The 19,427-nt window shown below is 37.9% G+C and overlaps 1 protein-coding gene across 1 annotated transcript; it reads right to left on the minus strand.

Annotated features, from left to right (window-relative positions):
* Positions 1–7,025: 7,025 nt before the first annotated feature.
* CCR6 (C-C motif chemokine receptor 6) lies at positions 7,026–16,649 on the minus strand. Its single transcript, XM_056487441.1, has 4 exons — positions 16,533–16,649; positions 13,961–14,069; positions 10,818–10,891; positions 7,026–10,185 (listed from the first exon to the last, which is right to left on the minus strand). Exons 3-4 carry the CDS (start codon positions 10,824–10,826, stop codon positions 9,100–9,102), a joined length of 1,095 nt encoding a protein of 364 aa, XP_056343416.1. The 5' UTR covers positions 10,827–10,891; positions 13,961–14,069; positions 16,533–16,649; the 3' UTR covers positions 7,026–9,099.
* Between the last annotated feature and the right edge of the window lie 2,778 nt (positions 16,650–19,427).

A 19,427-nucleotide genomic window follows, 5' to 3' on the forward strand; every position in this document is an offset into this window, starting at 1 on the left:
AATATCCATGGGACTAACCCAGTGAGATGTTAGCAGTCCTCTGGTATCCAAATACTTTCATATTCAAGAAGGAAATACAATGAGTGCAAATATAATGGGAGAGAAACTCAGTGAAAAACTGAAGTCTACCCTGCTGTACAGTTGGTCAGGGGCTGTCTAGCAGAGGATGTGATCCTAAAGTGATTTGCAAAGCAAACAAATATGAGGTAGCAGGATGCTTAGGACCCCTGACTAAGAAATTTTAGGAAGATAAAAGCTGGATGAAAACGAGGCTTGGAAATTCCCAAATTAAGAAGCATGACCCAAGTCTATAAATATATGCATAATATATAAATACATATATAAAAATATACATAAATATACTTCTTGGTTACACAGAATTTATGAAGAAGTCATAATGTACAATCAGTACAATCATAATGTGCATAATCAGTACCCTATACAAATAAATTTGGAAAGCTCTACATATAGAGACATTTGCCACTGCAGTGGGCTGCCACAAGGTAAGTGCAATTCTTCTCAATAGTTCTGCTTAATCCCTGGCAATAAAGTTTATGAGGAATTTTCTGGGTGGAATGAGGATCAATTTACCTATTGGCCAGTGCAGCAAAACCAGCCACTCCCTGAGACAAAACAAGCAAGCATTGTTAACTGAGTATAAGCAGGGAGGCTGGACCAGCTGACTCCCTTCTACCCTTACCCATTCTGTGACTCTGTAATTATTTAACCCCTAAAGAGAATAGTAATTAAAAGTAGCTTGAGAATGGATTTCAAACTTCCTGCCCTACTGTTCATTTCTATAAATGAATCCTAAACAGAAGAGGAATTCACCAAACAGCTCCCAGTAAATAAGCCTGAAATGGACTTGTGATGTTTTGTTGGGTTTATTATATGTTGCTGTGTCTCAGAAAAGAAATTTACAGGTAAAGTGAAAAAGGGTCAGAGATTTAATTCTCTAGAGACACTACTATCTGCTATGAGGAAAAAATAATTCTGCTAACTGGACAATACTCTCCCAGCTGATGGAGAAAGCTGTAGTAACTGGTAATTTGTGGTGATACCACTGGGAACAGATCCTCTGTTACACAAAGACCGCTCCAGACCACAATGAAAAAAAATATGACTTGGGGAAAAAATAAAATATCTGACTACATTGTGATCTCTGATATGATTCTCTTTATTCAAGCTGTAAAGAAACTTTGGTTACATCTACAAAGTAATTACATGTATTTAAGGTCTGATGTACATGTGTATCCTTTCAATGTAAAATGACAAAAGCCTAAGATAGTACAGACATGACATTACACTTACAGACATTTGGTGCCTGTTGTAACCACCAGAGGGAAATGTTGCACTGGTCTGAGTGTGCAAATAAACTAAAATTGAAGCACACAGATTATTTTTCAAAATGAAACAATTAAAATAATTCTAGGCCTGAAAGAAACGTGTGCTCTTTGAAGAAATCTTAAGGGATTCTTAGGAAAATAGCAGTGTCTCAAAACAAGTTATATTAGATGTGAAATTTCAAAAGTTTGTACTCAAGGAACATTGGGTATTTTGTATATCCTACAGGCTACTAAACTCAAAATGAATACTGAGTTTGCAAGGGTGGATTTCCATGAACAGTATTATTTTGACAGCTGTACCCTTGGTCCTTAACTAGGTAAAGGTATTTTAGAAACTCAGCCTAACATACTTTTCACACAATCTGCATGAGGTTAATGAGTTTCTGCAGAGTTGTATCGTTACTACAAAAAACCAGTTTGTACCTTTATGAAAACAAAAAGAAATATCAGAAAAAGTGAACAGGAATTAAATCTTCTATTTCAAGCAATAAAGCCACCTTAAAACCATGATCTCCATGTCTTTCTTCAGCAACATGTTTTAAAGTCAAACTTGGGGTGAAAGTTGTTTAGAGGGTGCAACAGGAATTAGAAACAATTTGTAATGAATACTGCCTCATGCAGCCTAAGACAAGAAGAAGAGGTTAAAGAAAAAGTAGAAAATGTTTCCTGCATTGACAAGCCTGTTAAAACCCCCCTGTTTTTGTGAAAATCCCAGAACACGAATACTTTCAATAACAAACATTGTGTTCATGCCAAATTAACTCCAACACAAAAAGTACACCAGGTTCTTCAACCACTGTTTGTACTATTAGTATGTCTGCTGATGTTGTTCTTTCTTATAAGCAGCTGTTTTTGAAAAGTAAACCTGACATATATATCCACTGTCTGAAAATACCACAGACTACAAAAAGCTTCTGAACACATTACTATTTTTACCACTGTTGTTATGAGCCAAATCCAGTTTGAATCTGAATCAGAAAAATAATACAAAGATATTATAATTTTCTATTATAATCTTATGAGAAAGATTGTCAAAATACATAATAATTCACCTGAAATACATCCATAAGACTCTTTTAACTTTCATAAGTAAGTCTCTCTTGGAAATCAAACTATAAACCATAAATACATATAATTCATGCGTTCTACCCAACAATACATTTTCTGTGTCTTAGTATTATTTTTTTCTCTTCCATTCTGTATTTCTGTAATTGAATACAGTACCTGAATTGAGTACAGTACAGTTTTAAAAAAACATTCTTGATACTAGCAAAAAAACCCCTAAAAAATTACATGGAGTAGAAGCAAAACTTGGTCTGATACCTACATGAAATTCATAGGTTTAAATCTGAGTAGCAAAAAGATGAGCAAAGAAAATCAAGAACAACAATTAAAGTTCCAGTAGTAACTACTTTAATGGCTCTATATTTCTGTATAAATTTTCCAGAAATGGGACCAGAAATCACAATAAAAACAGTATCTGGAAGATCTAATACAGGATAAAAAACAAATGAAAAAATCACCAATTTTCTAGTAATCAGATATTTTTTACTTTCTCATTCCTTACCACTAGATAGGACTAAGTACAAATTCTTCAGAAATAGTGGTACCATGTTTTGTCCTGAAGCATCACGACTGACTGTGGTTGGCATAAATTCAGATCACATATTTTCTATTTTGGAAAAAACTTTTATTTCAGTGTTCATCCACTGCTTTTTGTGGAAGAAGCTATTGTTTTCTACCTCCCCTAATCCTCAGTGAATCACAAATCTATAAATTAATTCCAGTTGTTGCAGAATAAATACATTAAGTTCATATTATACATATTATTACATCAGTTTGTATTGATTAAAATAAAAGTCTGGGAATGATAAAACTAGGCTAAAATTAAATGAGAGCTTCAAAAACTTTTAGTAAAAGAATATTAATTAAATTTGTTTAGCTGAGCCTAATATATATATATATATAGACCAAATTGATAATGCAATAATTCAATATATACTTCTAACATGAAGGCAATACATGCAAATGAAAAATGAAGATTACATTAGAAATGAATGGTGCACCACTAGTTATAGCTGGGTTACATGATATCCTTAATTCAAAGAAAACTAACTATGGATATCAGCTAGAAATTTGTACAGGCAACGGGGTTTTCAGTTTTTGGGGAAAGCAGCCCTAGCTTGGTGGATAATAATTTTTACCTTCAAAATAGCTTTTTAATTAGTAGGTTGTGTTTTCTAGAGTAAATAAAACTTAGATGCTTTTCAACTCAGGTTAGGCAATGGAGTCCATTCAAGCAAAAATGAAGAAATTGTTTTAAGGAACTCATCATAAAAGGAACTGAACCGTGCTCCAAGAGGCTGAGAGAACAACACTCTGTTTAGTGGTCACACCATTACCACCAGGTCTTGTGTCATGCATCCACAGTAGAGGAGGTGCCACTTAATTTCCTCTTCAGCCTGAGGGACATGCAGAAGAGAAAATGCAGGAAAATTTGAAGGCAAATTGTTCACCCTTTTTTGACTGCACTCAGCATGGATTATTTCAAAGAGGCTATGAGCCCTTGACTCACAAGGGGTGACAGAGGATTGGTACCCCCTGCCATAGGAGGCAGTTGGAGGGAATACCCTGATTACTTGGCAGCAGCATAAAATAGTAGATTAGGAACCACTTTCAGTGGTTTTATGAAATCACTTCCTTGGCATTTGTTATAGTATCTGTAAGCTAACCAGAAATGTCAAAATATTTTAGATGCTTCATGGGACAAATTGTTTTGACAATTTGAAACTCTTATCATTTTCACTTAATCTGAAACTCTTTTTTTTTCAATCGTTTCCAAATTTTTAAAGCTTCAAGTACCATCTCTTGCTACTTCTGCAACAAGAAAATTTCCCCAGAATTTCCTCAATAAATAACAAGATTGCCCTACAAAGATTCAAAGCAGAGTTATATCTGTTATGTACTTCACCATCATTAATAACCTTCCAAAGCAAGATGTTCTTCTCTAGACTGTTTTTTTCAAGCTTCCCTTCAGTTTTCACTCATTATCACCAAATGCTATCTACCTTGGTGTGCAATTTTCTTTCCTTTGCCTTTTGAAGCAAGGCACAGATGGCTTTGATCTTATCTATGCACTTTGACTCTCTTGCAGGCTCATCAGTTTTTAGTGATCACTCTTCTCAAAAATGTAATGTATAAATAGAAGAGAGAACACACGAAATTTAAATTTCACCCTGTGAAGAAAGTTATCATTTATTGTGGGGAGAAGAATAACAAATCAGGTTCATTTTCATGATCATACATGATAGAAAACAGATTTAGCTTTAGACTGTCTGCACTGAGGCTTTATGCCCTTATTTAGCAGTGTGCACTGGTGGCCAACATCCTTCTGGACTGCTAGAACAGGAAGCATCAAGCAGGGCCACTGTGGACCCATTCAAAGCAGAATGGAACCTTGTGCATGCAGCCAATGCCACAACCCAGCCCCAGTCCCCAGCTGGAGGAAGATACAAATCGACTTCTCGAAGCTTATCACCCACATCTTCTCTGTGTAAGGCATGATGGAGCACTGCATATGTCCTCCTCTCTTTAAATGTGGTGGGAAACAAGAACCTGTGCAAAACCAAGTCTTGTCTTTCCAAAAATCCCAGATGGAATACCTGCAACAAAAAAGGAAATCTTACCATATGCTTGTCATACACAGCTACCAAAACAATGAGAAAAGAACCATAAAATGCAGTATGCACAGTAAGCTTTGAAATGTTGCTCTTTAAGCATTAAAAGGAACATCAAGTTCCCAGGCTCCTCTAAATCTGTGTTCTTTTCATGCCCTGAACTTCCAATATCAACCCCAATTCATGAGTTGGTTCTGCTGACATGGCCACCAGAGGAATGATGGAATATCTGAGCCACATCCACTGTCCAGCCTGCCACTATGGCCATCTCCTTCTGGACATTGAGCAGAGTAATCCTTCTCTTCCACTGCTTTTGCTCTGAAATGGTGTCTCTCTTTTACCTTATGGTAGATTTCACAAAAAATGTCAAGAAGGTATAACATAAAATTAAATTTCTCTCTACCCACCCTTCCACCCTGTAGTTGCCCTCAAAGTGTGTGTAAGAGAGCCAGCATCCCACTGGCTGGAGCTGTGGTTCTTCCTGCACAGCCCCCTGGGAGATGTAGGGAGTTTGTTCAGTCAGGTTTTGGTAGTGAGGGAGCTTTAAGGGTGAATTCTACTCCAAGAAACTGCTAGAAGCTTCTCCCACATCCAACAGAGCCAATGTCCTCCAAGATGGACCCACTTCTGGCCAAGGCTGAGCCCTTCAGCCATGATAATAATGCTCAATAGGAATAAAAAATATTGGTACAGAAGTGTTTGCAGACAGAGAAGACAGGAGTAAGAATATGTGAGAGAACCAACACTTGCAGACACTAAGGCCAGCAAAGAAGGAAGGGGAGAAGGAGCTCCAGGCACCAGAGAAGAGATCCATTTGCAGCTCATATGCAGACAATGGTGAGGCAGGCTGTCTCCCTGCAGCCTCCAGAGTTCCACGGGGCTCAGGGACCACCTGCAGACCCTGGAGGAGCCCCAACGAGAGCAGGTGGATGCTTGAACAGAGGCTGTGACTCTGGAGAGCCCACTCTGGAGCAGGCTCCTGGCAGGACCAGGAGAGAGGAGCCCGTGCTGCCAGGTTTCTCATCAGGAACCTCACAGGGAACCCAGGCTGGAGCAGCATTTTCTTGAGGAAGTGTAAGCCATGGAAAAGGATCCCCTCTGGAGCAGCTTGTGACCTGCAGCCCGTGGAAAGAAGTCCTGCTGAGGGAATTCATGAAGAGTGTCTTCTGTGTGAGGAGCTCCAGGTTAGGGCAGAGAAAGACTCCTGTTCCTGAGGAGGAAATGATGGCAGAAACAAGTGCTGAACTGACTGTAGCCCCCATTCCCATCTCCCTGCTAGCTGTGGGAAAGGAGGTAAAGAATCAGGAGCAAAATTATGTCTGGGGAGGAGGACAGGTAGGGGGAAGGTATTTTTAAGATCTGTTGTACTTTTCATTATCTTACTCTGATTTTGGCTGGTAATAAATTCAATTAACTTCTCCAAGTACCGTGATAGTGATCAGAGAGTGATCCCTCCCTGCTCTTATATTAGCTGATGAGCCTTTCATGACATTTTCTCTCCCCTGTCCAGTTGAAGAAGGGAGTGATAGAAAGGCTTTGGCAGATGCTTGACAGCCACATAGGTTAAGTCATCACAGGAATCCCCCCATCTTTCCTAGGGACAGAGCACTCTTTCATGGCAATCAAGATTTTGGCTGCACCCCAACAGGACTTTTGGCAAGGCCTTGGCACCAGCACAAATTGCACTCCAAGTGCTGTTTTAGTCCCACATGTGCACTGTATTCCTCTGCCCTCAGCAGGAATTCTCTCCCATATGCATTGGGGAGCAGCTGGTACAATTTCTGACTTCACTGTCCTTTCCAGTGAGCATTTCACCCTCTCCAAATCCAGCAGCTGAGAGCTGTGCTGCTCCTGCCTGGGCCAGCTGTCCTACTCCAGCACTTCCAGCTTGCCTGGTCCCTCCTTGTCCCATAGGAAGGCTATGGCACACTTTCCCTAATGTGCTATATCTTCTTTTTGCCAGGGTCAGGATTAAATGCACAAGACAGTATTTCTTGTTCGGACTCAGATGTTTATTAATTCCTATCTATATTACATTCTCACAAACTGTGAGTTCCACAGCACCTCAAGCTAACAAGCTAAAAATGGAGCTGTACTTCTCTCTCTACAAGGCCTTTTAAGGATAAACTGTCCAGTTAAGAAATGACACCTCAATTATTTTCACTTTTAACCCAATAACCAATCACCCATGGCCTGCAATGCAGACTGTTTTATCCAGTTACAAAATCCCATCCAGACCCATGAAGAAGAAGGTGAAAAAGACAAACCTCCCCCTTAAAGCCTCCATCTTGCTTTCTATATATTGCTATATTCTAAAACCTCAAATTCTGAGTTTTCCACCATGTGATATTACACACTTCTATTAAAACTACACACCCATAACCCCAGTTCTATCATTCAATTTTGGAAGCCTTCTCCAAGGCCTCGGGTCAAAAGCAGTGTTTTCTTGGGGGTCAGTGCATGTCAGTGCAGAAAATCTAAAATTCTTTGTGACCAGGGTTCCAACATTTCCCTTCCTGGGGCACATTCCCTCAGGGAGTCCCTGATGGATGGACTGTTCAGATTTTGACAGATTTTTCATGGACTAAGAGAAAGTTTCACAGCAATGGATATAGCAAGGAACTCTTACATATGAAGGGATTTTTTCCTTTTCAGTTACATTTTTTATTCACTGAATTCTTTTCCAGAAAATCATCATGGCTATGTACAGCAAATTGCATGCATCTGTATTTACATAATTTTCTACCATATTCTTGCGAATTGTTATTCAATTATGATAAATATATGCACTCGTTATCATATCTGGCACTGATATTTAAAAACCTGATGCTGCAGTGGAAACATGGATGGATTGTACCAGCCAAGGCAGTACTAGTTTCATGTGCCACATTAATTATTTTCTTAAGGGATCTTCGGCTCCTACTTCTGTCTATCTCACTGTCCCACAGTGACTCCAGCAGTGGTAAAGCTCACTCAATGAGCAGAAAATCCACTGAGGATTTGCTGAAGTGTTTTACCCAAGGCTGGGTAAAACTAATTGCATTTATTACAAATATTCCTATATTTATAGTGAGTCAAATACAGACTCAGTAAAATTTCTGGCTGAATTAAGTCAGATTCTGCTCTCTTTTTTTAGATAATAACTTCTAAGTAACTTCTGAAACTATATATTTGCATATTTGAGCTGGTAAATACATTCCTAAGGAATCTTTGCTAGTGGTAGCTAAATACAAAGAAATGCTTCATATTTTGTCACCAATCACATTCCAACAAATAGTGTTGGAATAATTGCAGTTTCATGCAGTTAATTGCCTTTTAAAAAGTAGGGTGTGAATTTCATCTAGAAAGAGACAACATTTTACAAAGATATATTCATCAGATTATCAGCTTTGTTGGATTCCAGCATCTGAATCCTCATTCTTGTTTGTGCCAAACAAAGAGAAGAAACTTTCAAGCAAAGCTTCACTCTCTGTTCAAAATAGCACTGAGCAAAGATTTGCAAGACTAAGCACCACAGCCCAGCTATGTCAGCAGTCCTGAGTTTGTTTTTCCATTTCTCAGTTCACAATCCTTGTTGTGCTTTCCTCAAAATGCCGTTTCTTTGGGTTAGTATTGTCACAATGTGACCAGTCTGCAACACAAACACACTGAGAGCTACACCTCAGTAGGATTTCCAGGTGGAAGTAATCAACAGAAACAACATAAATGGAAGAAAGAGCCTAGACATAACCTTTTTCATTTACTTATTATTTTGGGGATATTTCAGTGGTGTAGAAGAGATGAGATGCAATTTTTCCTTACACAGTGATGAGGGTTCCTCTGTAAACTTCACTTTCTTTATGATTCCAAGAGAATGTACTTTAGAGGAGCACCAAGAGAAATTGATAAGGCTTTGGTTTTACACAGGATAGTATTATTCCTTTATCCTAATTAATTTCCTGAAAGGAGTTGCAGCTCATTGGATGTCCTTTAGAGGCACAGAGAAGGTCAGAAGACTTGCTGCCACATGCACAGTGACATTGGTTTGGGATGCTTGGTGAGAAGATTCCTTCAGAACTAACATTGTTCAAATTGTATTATATAGTGAAAGATGATCCATTGTCAGTCAGAATTTCACTAGTCTGTCTTGAATGATAAGTATCAGAGTTTGTCCTTGAGCTACGTTTATTGTCTTTCTTGTCTCTCTTGCACCATAGGTCCTTCATTAGCTTCACAAAATAACTTCTGAACTTCACTCCAATAAATGCATAGAGCACAGGGTTCACACAACAGTGTAAAAATGCTATGGTTTCAGTGGTGTATTTTGCATAAGCCATGATCTTGTCACTGTCACAAGATTTGTCTATCTTGCCCATGTTGACAGCTGTTATGAGAAGAACAATGTTGTAAGGTACCTGGCAAACTAGGAAAACAGCTACAATTAATACAATCACACGGATTGCTTTGTTTCTTTTGGAATTCTGAGCTTGTTGTAAGGATTTGACAATGAAGGTGTAGCAAAAAATCATGAATATGAAAGGTATAAAAAATCCAAACACAACTTGCAGCCACAGCAGGAGCGATTTCAGCGTCGTGCTTTCAAATATTCCTTCAAATCTGTGATCACAAATCTCTTTGGTTTCATTGATGGAGAAGCTGTAACTTTCACTGTACAGAAAAGAGGAACTGGAGATTAAAATTGATGATATCCACACAGCCAGACAGATGAGTTTACTGTGTGCAAGGGCTCTTGCCCTGAGTCTAAAAGACTTTGTTGCCTGTACGATAGCGATGTACCGGTCCACGCTGATGAAGGCCAGAAGCAGCATGCCACAGCTGAAGTTGATTGCATAGATACCTCTAGTCATTTTGCAAATGAAATCACCAAAAATCCATTCATCAGCAGCGTAATTGACTGCCCACAGTGGAAGAGTAAGAACAAACAGTATGTCTGCTATGGCCATGTTGAAGAGGTACACATCCGTCATGGACTTGGTTCTTTCATACAGAGCGAAGGTCATCACCACAAAGATGTTACCAAAGAGGCCAATGATGCAAATCAATGAATATGCAACTGGCAGAAATGCTTTTGTGAAGTTCCTGACTTCCAGCTTAGAACAAGGTGACGTGATTAGAAAAGGATAGTCTGAATCATAGGGGTAATCTGTAGAAGGAGGGTCTGTCTGTGGAAAAGGACAACACCAGATAACACACAGATGTTAATCTTTGGTCCCTGTACAGTACGAACATGATAGATTACTGACCACAGATTCCAGCTACAAACACCTTTAACACTACAGACAAGGCTTGTAAGAGCTATCTAGGAAATTTCATAAAATCATACTTAAAATTCCAGTGTGGAAATAATCCTTTTGATGTTCATATTTGAATGCATTATGCAGAAAGGACAAGTCTGCTGTCACAAAACACTCTACACTGTAAAAGTCTGAATTTGAATTAGGGGTCAAGTCCTTACCATCACACAAGGCAAACAGGGTTTTCTAGAATGTTATGCATTTCATACTAATGTAGCTTGGCTAAATCAAGCCCAAAAATGATTACTTCTCTCTACTCAGCTGGACAGGCAATCTGTGATAGCCAGCCTGAGACACATTTACCAGCATGATGAATACCAAGCCTGTAGTGAAAATCCAAGAGACAGTGTGCTTTGACAGTGAAGTCTGCTGTCAGAAACATCTCTTCAGATTTTCACTCCTGAAATTATGGAATTTGGATCTGCAGACTCAAGGAACTGGGTCTGACAGTGTCATTGCTTTATTGATATACTAATATAGTCTATCAATTAGATACTTACAAAATTCATTTTGGCAGTACACTTCTCAGAAAAAATATGTTCAGAAGGACCTCAAAATATTTTCCCAAGTATTTCTGGAAACAAAATAAAGATTTTTCGATCAGGAAACCAGCAAAACCTACTCAAAACAGAGTCTCATCACTGGAGCATGTTAACAAATCAGACATCTCTACAAAATGTGTAGTTGTAGAAAGTGAACAGTTTTTATCATTATTATTAAGAGCACAGACATATATTGGATGTTTATTCATAGGCTAAAAATTATATATGAGAATATGTGACGGCTATTTCACATTGAACTCACACCACAAGAAATAAGAATAAATTTAAAATAAAATAAATAAATTTAAAATAAAATAAATTTACTTGGAGAACTTCTGTAGGACAATGGAAATCCATGTACTGAGGGAAATACGGACAAAATAAGGAGTATGGAGTTAATATACCTCAATACAGTAATATAACAATTTACCTTTATTCCCCACTCTGACACTTAATCAGTGCCTCAGCACTTTCAGTCCTCTCCGTCCTTTTTTATTACACTAGCAAGGTAATAATAGTTCCACTAACAAAATAATAATATCTTATAGTACTAAGGATAGTAGACAATATATGAACAGATTGAACACTGGTATTTTGTCTTTGGTCAGTGAACAGATCTACAGTGCAGTGTTTAGTGTGCAATTCAGACAGCATCCTATAAAAATTTTTGTTTTTGTTATCACTGTGATACCTAACTGTTTTACAAATGAGGCTTATTTAATTTGCACAACACCCTGTGGTGAAAAAGTATTACCACCTTTATTTACAAGGAAGAATCTGAGTCATTAAAGTTAACCATCTACTTAAGACGTTCAGTCTGAGACAGGTATCTCTCTCAACATCTCTTCTAAGAGTACTCAAAATTATGAAGGACTTCAGCTAAGTAAAGGATTTAATTCATTGACTGTTTGCATCCAGGATCAGACTACTGCAAATCAGATCACAGAGTCCAAAGTCACAGAAAAATAAAATTGAGAACATGCCATCGGTGACCACGTGTAAGAAGCTGGGTTTAAATAACTTACAACTTGTTCCACCTCACACAGGAGCTCATGGGCAGGAGATTTAATTCCTTAGCATCCCCTTGCATGAGTTCAGCCTTTGCTTCTTTGCATTAGCTGCTCTCTGAAATCAGCACCTACCAGCAAGGCAATAGTTTCAGGGATGAGGTCCCATATTTGTCAAGGCTGTGAAGGACAGTTTTGTCTAGAGTTTGTCTGCTTTTTGCTAGTTGTATTACTAACTGGGAAGAGCACACGGGCCAGCTTTAAATCTATAAAACCAAAACTTCTTGTTTGGGAATTACCTAATGTTGAAAACAAGAGAGAGAGAATTTGCAAAAGTGGGGCAGATGAAGTCCAGATAAAATGGGGAAATTAGAGGAGGGAAAGGACAGAACACTCTCCAAAAACATAAAGAGGATGACTCATGTGGGCATGCTGGCTCATGACAGAGGGCTGCAGCTGGGTAAAGACCTGAACTCTATGATGCAGCTAAGGCACCACAGCTTATCTGGATTTCCTGCCCTTTAAACAAATCTTTAACTATCTCTCAGCTTCATCTGCTGGCTTTTCAAAACTGATTTTTAGAAGCTGCAGCCTGAAAGTGCTTGAACACCTTCTGAAGCAAATTTCAAACAATTTAAAGGTGTCTCTCAGAAGTGCAGACATGTATAGGGCAAGCAGGCAAGAGAGGCTGTGGTCCCCTAGCCCATCTTTGCACAATTTTAGTCACTGTCTGCTGTCACTGTCTACTTTCTGGTCTCATCCAGCTGAACACTCATGACCTTGCTTGGTGTTTCTGTGACTCTTTGCACTTGGCTGCAGCCACAGTAACCCTCCAGATGGACAGAATTAAAGGGGTATCTGTCTAGGTTATTATTTTAGAACCTGTTATTTTATTGCTGCAAGGAAAATACCATTCTAGGCGTCTGCCATTCATGTATTTTTTTTAAAGATCTATGTGGTTAAAATATAGAGACAAAGAGAGCCTGATAGCATAACTTCTCTATAAAAGTCACTCTTCATTCCACTTAGACAAAGCCACTTTGGAACATGAGCATAACATACAGAAGGGAGGTGACTGGGTGAGGGTATTTAGAAGAAAGAGAGCCGTGGGTATTTCCTACAGCCTGCAAGGAGGGCTAAGGAGGGAGATCTTTTCAGATTATCACTAAGAAAAGGCTTTTTAGTTCAGACAAGATCAGCAATATCATATGGGGAACAACAACTACTCATCACAGGAGAGATGCATATTCTCCCTGATCCTACAGGAATTCAAACAGGCACCACCAGCCACACATCTACCCATAAAATTACTTCCACTGTCCTGCAGAAGCTTCCTGAGGATGGTTAGTATGAGAGTTGTAGCAAAGAACTCAAACTGAAATCAGAATTGCAGAGATCAGATTTAGATCTAATTTAAATCTCTTGAGCTGACTTCCTTTTCTGAATTTGAAACAGCAGTCACAGAAGTTATTAAAAAGATGCACTGGCTGCTGAGGAAATTGAATCATAACTCTTATAAACACAATTTCCTTTTCAATTTGAATCTTTCTGACCGTGTTTCAGTAGGCATCTTTATAATTTACAATCTGCATATCTACATCTTTATTTAGCATTAATGTATTAGGTAAATATAAAAATAGATTTCCATTTATATATAAATATAGGGTGGTATGCCCAAACATTGGTACATATTCATTGTACATATGGATAGTACATGTCTGTGCACATGCACTCAAAAACACCCATGTTTTGAATATTAAATATGTCAGCCTTGAATTTTTGAGCTTAGTATTTTTCCACTTTAACCACATCATCACATTTCTTTTCACTATGAAAGCAGTGTGTGAGTACTCAACATAAGACTAAACCACAATCTTAAGAGAAAATATACTCTTTGAATTATACAAACAAAACACGATGGATAAAGACAGACCTGAGGAAAAAGACAATGCTATGAAGAAAAACAATTCAGTCATTAAGTACTTTTAATAATAGCTTGCCCTTGTAAGCAGAACCCCACTTACATCTTCAGTTTAATACATTTGCCACACATATACATGAATTATAGATTACCTGTTTTAGTTTAGTACTTACCCGATTTAAAAATTGTCTGAAGGCCAGAGGAAAGAGGATGTGTGATTCTTTTAATGTCTATTTTGGCTGCCTCAAGCACATTTACCATCAGCCTCAACAAGAGTACACTCTAATTTAAAAAACAAGAAATAACAGCACTAGTTAAAGGTGCAGATTTAAATTGAAATAACCACCACTTCCTCCTTACAAGCAACAGATATAACCTGTTTTTTATGTAAAGGAAAATGTTACTGTGCTGAAAAAATACAAGCTGGAGATGAATATTTTATTGATTTACTTATTAGACTACCTATGTTATGACATTATTTTAAAAATAATCAAGCTAGATTTAGAATCATAATAAGTGGGGTGTTAGATGTCATTGTGCTCAGAACATGTCCTGGGTGTTGACCTGGTTTTGCAAAGGGTACACTTAGTGTCATGCAGATGAGTAGTTTCAACACCAACCATTTAAATCAATGAGACTGCTCAGAGTAAAACTGTGAAATGAGACAAGTATTAGTTATCAAATTGATTAACAGCTGTTCTAGAAGAAAAAAAATAGCAATCCATTATATGTCAAAGTGCACACAACCCAAATGTTTGTCCAGATCTGCAAAATGTGTAAATGCAGGTAAATAATAAAATGTGGTTGATTTGACTGTTTGGCACAAACATTTGTTCATGTTCATGCTGTTCAGGTCTGTTGCTAAAGACAGTTGGAATCAGACATGAAAGTATTTAATGACTCCTGAATTTTAAAAGTAGAACGGTTTCTTTTTCTTTTCCAGACCTTGGTTCTGAATACAACTTAGATGTTTGCATTAGCAGGAAGGAGGAAAAAAAAAGAAAAAAAAAACAACTGGTAAATCCCCCTCTTTGAACTCCTTATTTGTTTTAGAAATTGTGTTTGTCATCTCATAAGAGATGCCACATGGCATAAATACAGACAGTAAGATTCTAAGATATGATTGAATTAATAGAACACTGGTCCTAAAGAAATGCAGGATAACAGATGTTCTGCTCACTCGCCTGTTTTTTTCTAAACTGGGAATATCACAGTAGTGACTCCCCACCAGTTTAAGCTTCTTTCCACTGACCACACCCAGTGAATGGAACAAAAACGCTGCCTGGTGTCAAAAGGAGAACTGGTACATTTAAAGCACCATGCCATAATGGTTCTAATAATCATCTAAGCAGGCACACGTCATTTTCTCAATGGCTCATTTTCACAGGATCCAAGGCTTCAGCCATAACCAAATAACATGTGCAAGGAACAGCACAGAGACACCTGAAAGCCCTGGAATAGGAGTCTTGTTTTACCTAAATGTGTGTGCATACATGGTGAAAGCATTTCTTGATGTTGAACAGCAATCTTCACTCTTTGAGGCATACAAAGCAAAACAGTGTGAAATCTATCTGTGACTCAAATAACTTCAGCTTCAACTTCAACTTTTATAAGATTAATTTGGCCCCTCTAATCGCTGTTTGGACTAAACCACTCCCTGTCATCACAGATCTGGAGCAGGTTGTGATTAAATCCATAACATAGCTAAGCTCTTGGAAATTGTTTTATAAATTCCAGAAACATGGAGGAAAGAAGATGTGTGAGTTTAGTGCAGAGACAAGGAGGTGAAGACAGAAGCCCTTGTGAATCTTTCAAGATATCCTTAATCACAATAGTGAAGTACTCTTCACTCTGGACTTTCTTAGAAAGAAAACACAAGCTTCATTTTGAAGTCTCCTGTTCCTCAGGTGCTGCAAGACACAGTATGTTTACTCCTGATAAACTGAGGTGCATGTGCTCTTTGTGGTAACACAGCTACAGGTAAAAGCCTTGATCCTGCTTACAGAGAACTCCCTTTCTGTAAACACTGTCTGAAGAAAACCACTGATTCTTGTTCACAGTCTCTGACAGCTTGAAACAAAGGCTCAAACCCTTTTAGAACAGCAAACTCAGAGCAAAATCACATTCTGTTGGCAATGGAATTTGCTGATGTGTCATTGTGGGGTATTGCACTAAAACATTTCTTTCTCATAACTGGAAATGAAGAGATGGATCTGTGTCTTGCAAAGCAAACTTGTCACACCAAGACAAATGTAACACACTTGTCACACCAAGACAAATGTAACACATGGCACTCATGTAACCAGCAAATAATAAGTAACAGAAGTAGAAGATCCCTCTCCATTACAAAACATCTGTGACTTCATAATGATTCTAATGTGTATTTGGACAAGCACTTCTAGTAACAGCTTCCAACATCTCTCAGACAACAACTTACCTTTGGAATACCAAGATTAGCCTGTGAAGAAACTGAATATTATCAACATATTTTCATGGAATGATAGTCATCAAAATATAGATCAGATTTTTAATGGTCAATTAAAAGATAAATCAGAGTTTTAGCTGATCCTTTGCAAACTCTATTGTTCATCTTGTTCCATAATCTGGTGATTTATAACTTAAATGTGTCTTATGCTTTTAGTCTGTAATATATTCAATATCCAGCATAAATAACAATCTTTCAGAAGGTAAAAAATACAGTTTGGTGAATTTCAAAGTTACTACAAGACACCTAGTCTAACTTACCTTTTCAACACAGTTTCTTTCAATTGCTCAGCCTTCTTTACAGATGCTTTGTGCTTCACCTTCACACTGTGGCAAGTGGAAAGAGTTTGCTCTTTTTAACACCACTATTTGTTAATCATCTGTGTGTTAGCTAGTGTGGGTTCATATGTTAAAGCTCTGAAAGGAAATCTTCTCTCACTTAGCTAATATGGTAATTGTGGTTTTTCAAATCTCACCACGTGTTAGTTTCCTGCCACAATTAATTAAGGAAAGGAAATATTTCAAGATAAGGGAAGCAAAGCCATTGTCTGAGTTTTTCCAGAATCCATATGTTTCTTCTGAAATGTCACCTTTTTTAATCCTAAAAGAAAGGCTGCATGCACCCCTATGCTCTTCCAACCTGATTTCATGTTCCTTCAGTTAAATTTAGATCAGTCTAATTCAAAAACCTAGCCATCAGATGAAGTTCTAGTCTCTTCATCATTGTTTTGGACTATAAAATGCAAATTATGCATTTACATTCAAGTTGTTTATATTACCTATTTAATTTTCTCATCATGACCATCTTATATTCAATATATACTTTTTTTTCTCATTAATTCTATCAAAACGTCCTTTTGTTAGCATCTAGCTTCTAACTTCTTGCTGGTTTGAGTATTTCTGTATTTAGTTTTTTGTTCTCCCTATTTCTTCCTCTTTCTTTGTTCAGCTTTTCTAGATTTCTCTTATTCCCATCTCTTGTTGTCTTTCTAATTTATCTTCAGCATTGTGTTTTGTAATACCCCTCACTTCCTTCCCCTTTGATCAGTTTTGTTCCCATTTTACCTCACTCCCATCTGCTTCCATTATCCCCTTGCCAGAACAGCCCTCCTCTCACATTATGAGGTGTCAGTGACTCATCCCAGCCACACTGACCAGCATCCATCCATGTTTTTGTCCCTTGTCACCTCTTCAAACCAGGCAGGGAAGACAGAGCCTTCCTAAAGGTTCCACAGGGATTTTTTTCCCACAGGAGGAAACAGGGCTCAGGGACTAAATGGGTAGCAGCTGGAAACAGAGCACGTGGGCAGGAGCCTGCACAGTCACTGCTTAGGTCTCACCTCTAGCCCAAGCTATGACTGCATTTGTGAAGTAGCACAATCCATCACTTTTCTTCCACCACTCAATATTTTTCTTGAAAATGAAGTGAGGCTGAAAAAAAACCTGATGGGAAACAGTTTGCAGGTCACGGTAAAGGTTCAGATGCTTTAGTCTTATCAGACTAAACATGGAATTTCTGAAGGAGGAGCACAGTCATAGTCAGAGCACTACTCTGCTTCACTGCAGCATCACTTCCTAGAACCAGCTGAGCTCATAGCAGGCCTGAGTTCCAGAAAGGAGCATGAAGAGCAGTAAGTGTACCCTCCTGTTGATAATCACTGGCTTCAGAGAAGCTGGTTCAACAGATTTCATTCTATTGGAGAAAATGTTAATAAACCAAAGTTGTAAATTAAAAATTTTCAGGAGATTTTTATGGCAAAAATACTGGTTTATGAAATGCACCAAGATGAACTGCTGAGTTATTATATGCTTATTTATTTTTTTATCCTCTTTTGTAGTCTCAGTTTATCAATTAGGCTAGGTTTCCTAGCTTGGAAAGATAAAGTAGGCAGTGAGTAATGTCATTCCATGGTCAAAGATCTCTCAGAAGTTTAGACAGAAAAAGTAATAGAAACCATAAGGAACAGCAGCTCCCATGAGACACAATACCACACTTCAATTTTTCATAAAAATGTTTCTGGGATAGCTAAAGGCATTCTGAAGGGAATATCTGGTTTATTGAAATCATGGGGTTTTTACTTTAAGAAAGAGCTTTTTCTAGATTATGCTGTACTTGGTCTGTTTCTTACTATTCCCTTTTGACTGCTTATCTTAAAAAGGTTTAAGAACCATTTCTGGTGAAAGCATCTCCCCAGGTTATGCCAGAAGTAATGAACCCTCACAGTGATGAACAGAATAACACAATCCTTGTACTGCCAATGGCCAACTGAATGATGATGCCCAGCATTTGTAATCTATTTTTTCTACCTTTTCAACCCAAAAGAAACTGTTTTATAGACCAGAAAATATATGTCTGTTCCTGAAATCCCAATAAAGAATGTATAAGGTAAGTCAGTCCCTTATTTAAGGGCTTAAGATCATATTCTTGCTAAAGTGCATGTATTTTTTTTTTTAATTAAGTATATCACCTCAAAGAAGACAAAATTTTGCAAAATATTTCCAAATATCTGCTGCTTCCTGAAGTCAGTGGTCTCCTGTAAGAAAATTCTGCTGAATTATCTGCCGGTGTTTACATTAGGCTGAAGAGGACAAATGAATTTCCATGTCAGAAATGTTGCCTACATGAGATAAAGATATATATTTTTGGTCCTGTAGTCAAACAATACCCATTGTGGTAACATTTTTTTATTGCTTGACTCAGGCACACACTCTCTGTTTCATATCTCATTGAAATAACTACCAAAGTAGTTTCTCAGAGCCTGTCATCACTTTGTACTCCCAGGCATTTACACTTTAACCTGAATGTGCTGAATTCAGTGACCTGATTTCTTTTTAGACTCATATTTTCTTCATATGACTGTTTTGTACAAGTGACCCATACCATGGAATGCCCCAGTCCCATGTCTCCAGCACTGGGGTTCATGGCCTGAGTAAGAGCTGAAAATAGTTTAATACTAAACCACAGACGATGAAATGGAAGAATTAAATCTGAAATTTGTTTCTGCACAATATGCAGTCCCTGTGTTGGCAGATCACAGACAATTCTTTCTTCCTGTGCGACCAAGTTACATCATGTACCTTTCAGCACGTGGGCTGTGATTTTGCTGATTACAAAGACAAACTGGAGGTGCTGGCTGGCCACTTCAATGAGAAAAT

The sequence above is a fragment of the Oenanthe melanoleuca genome, chromosome 3 (assembly GCF_029582105.1).
Source record: "Oenanthe melanoleuca isolate GR-GAL-2019-014 chromosome 3, OMel1.0, whole genome shotgun sequence".
Taxonomy (NCBI): domain Eukaryota; kingdom Metazoa; phylum Chordata; class Aves; order Passeriformes; family Muscicapidae; genus Oenanthe; species Oenanthe melanoleuca.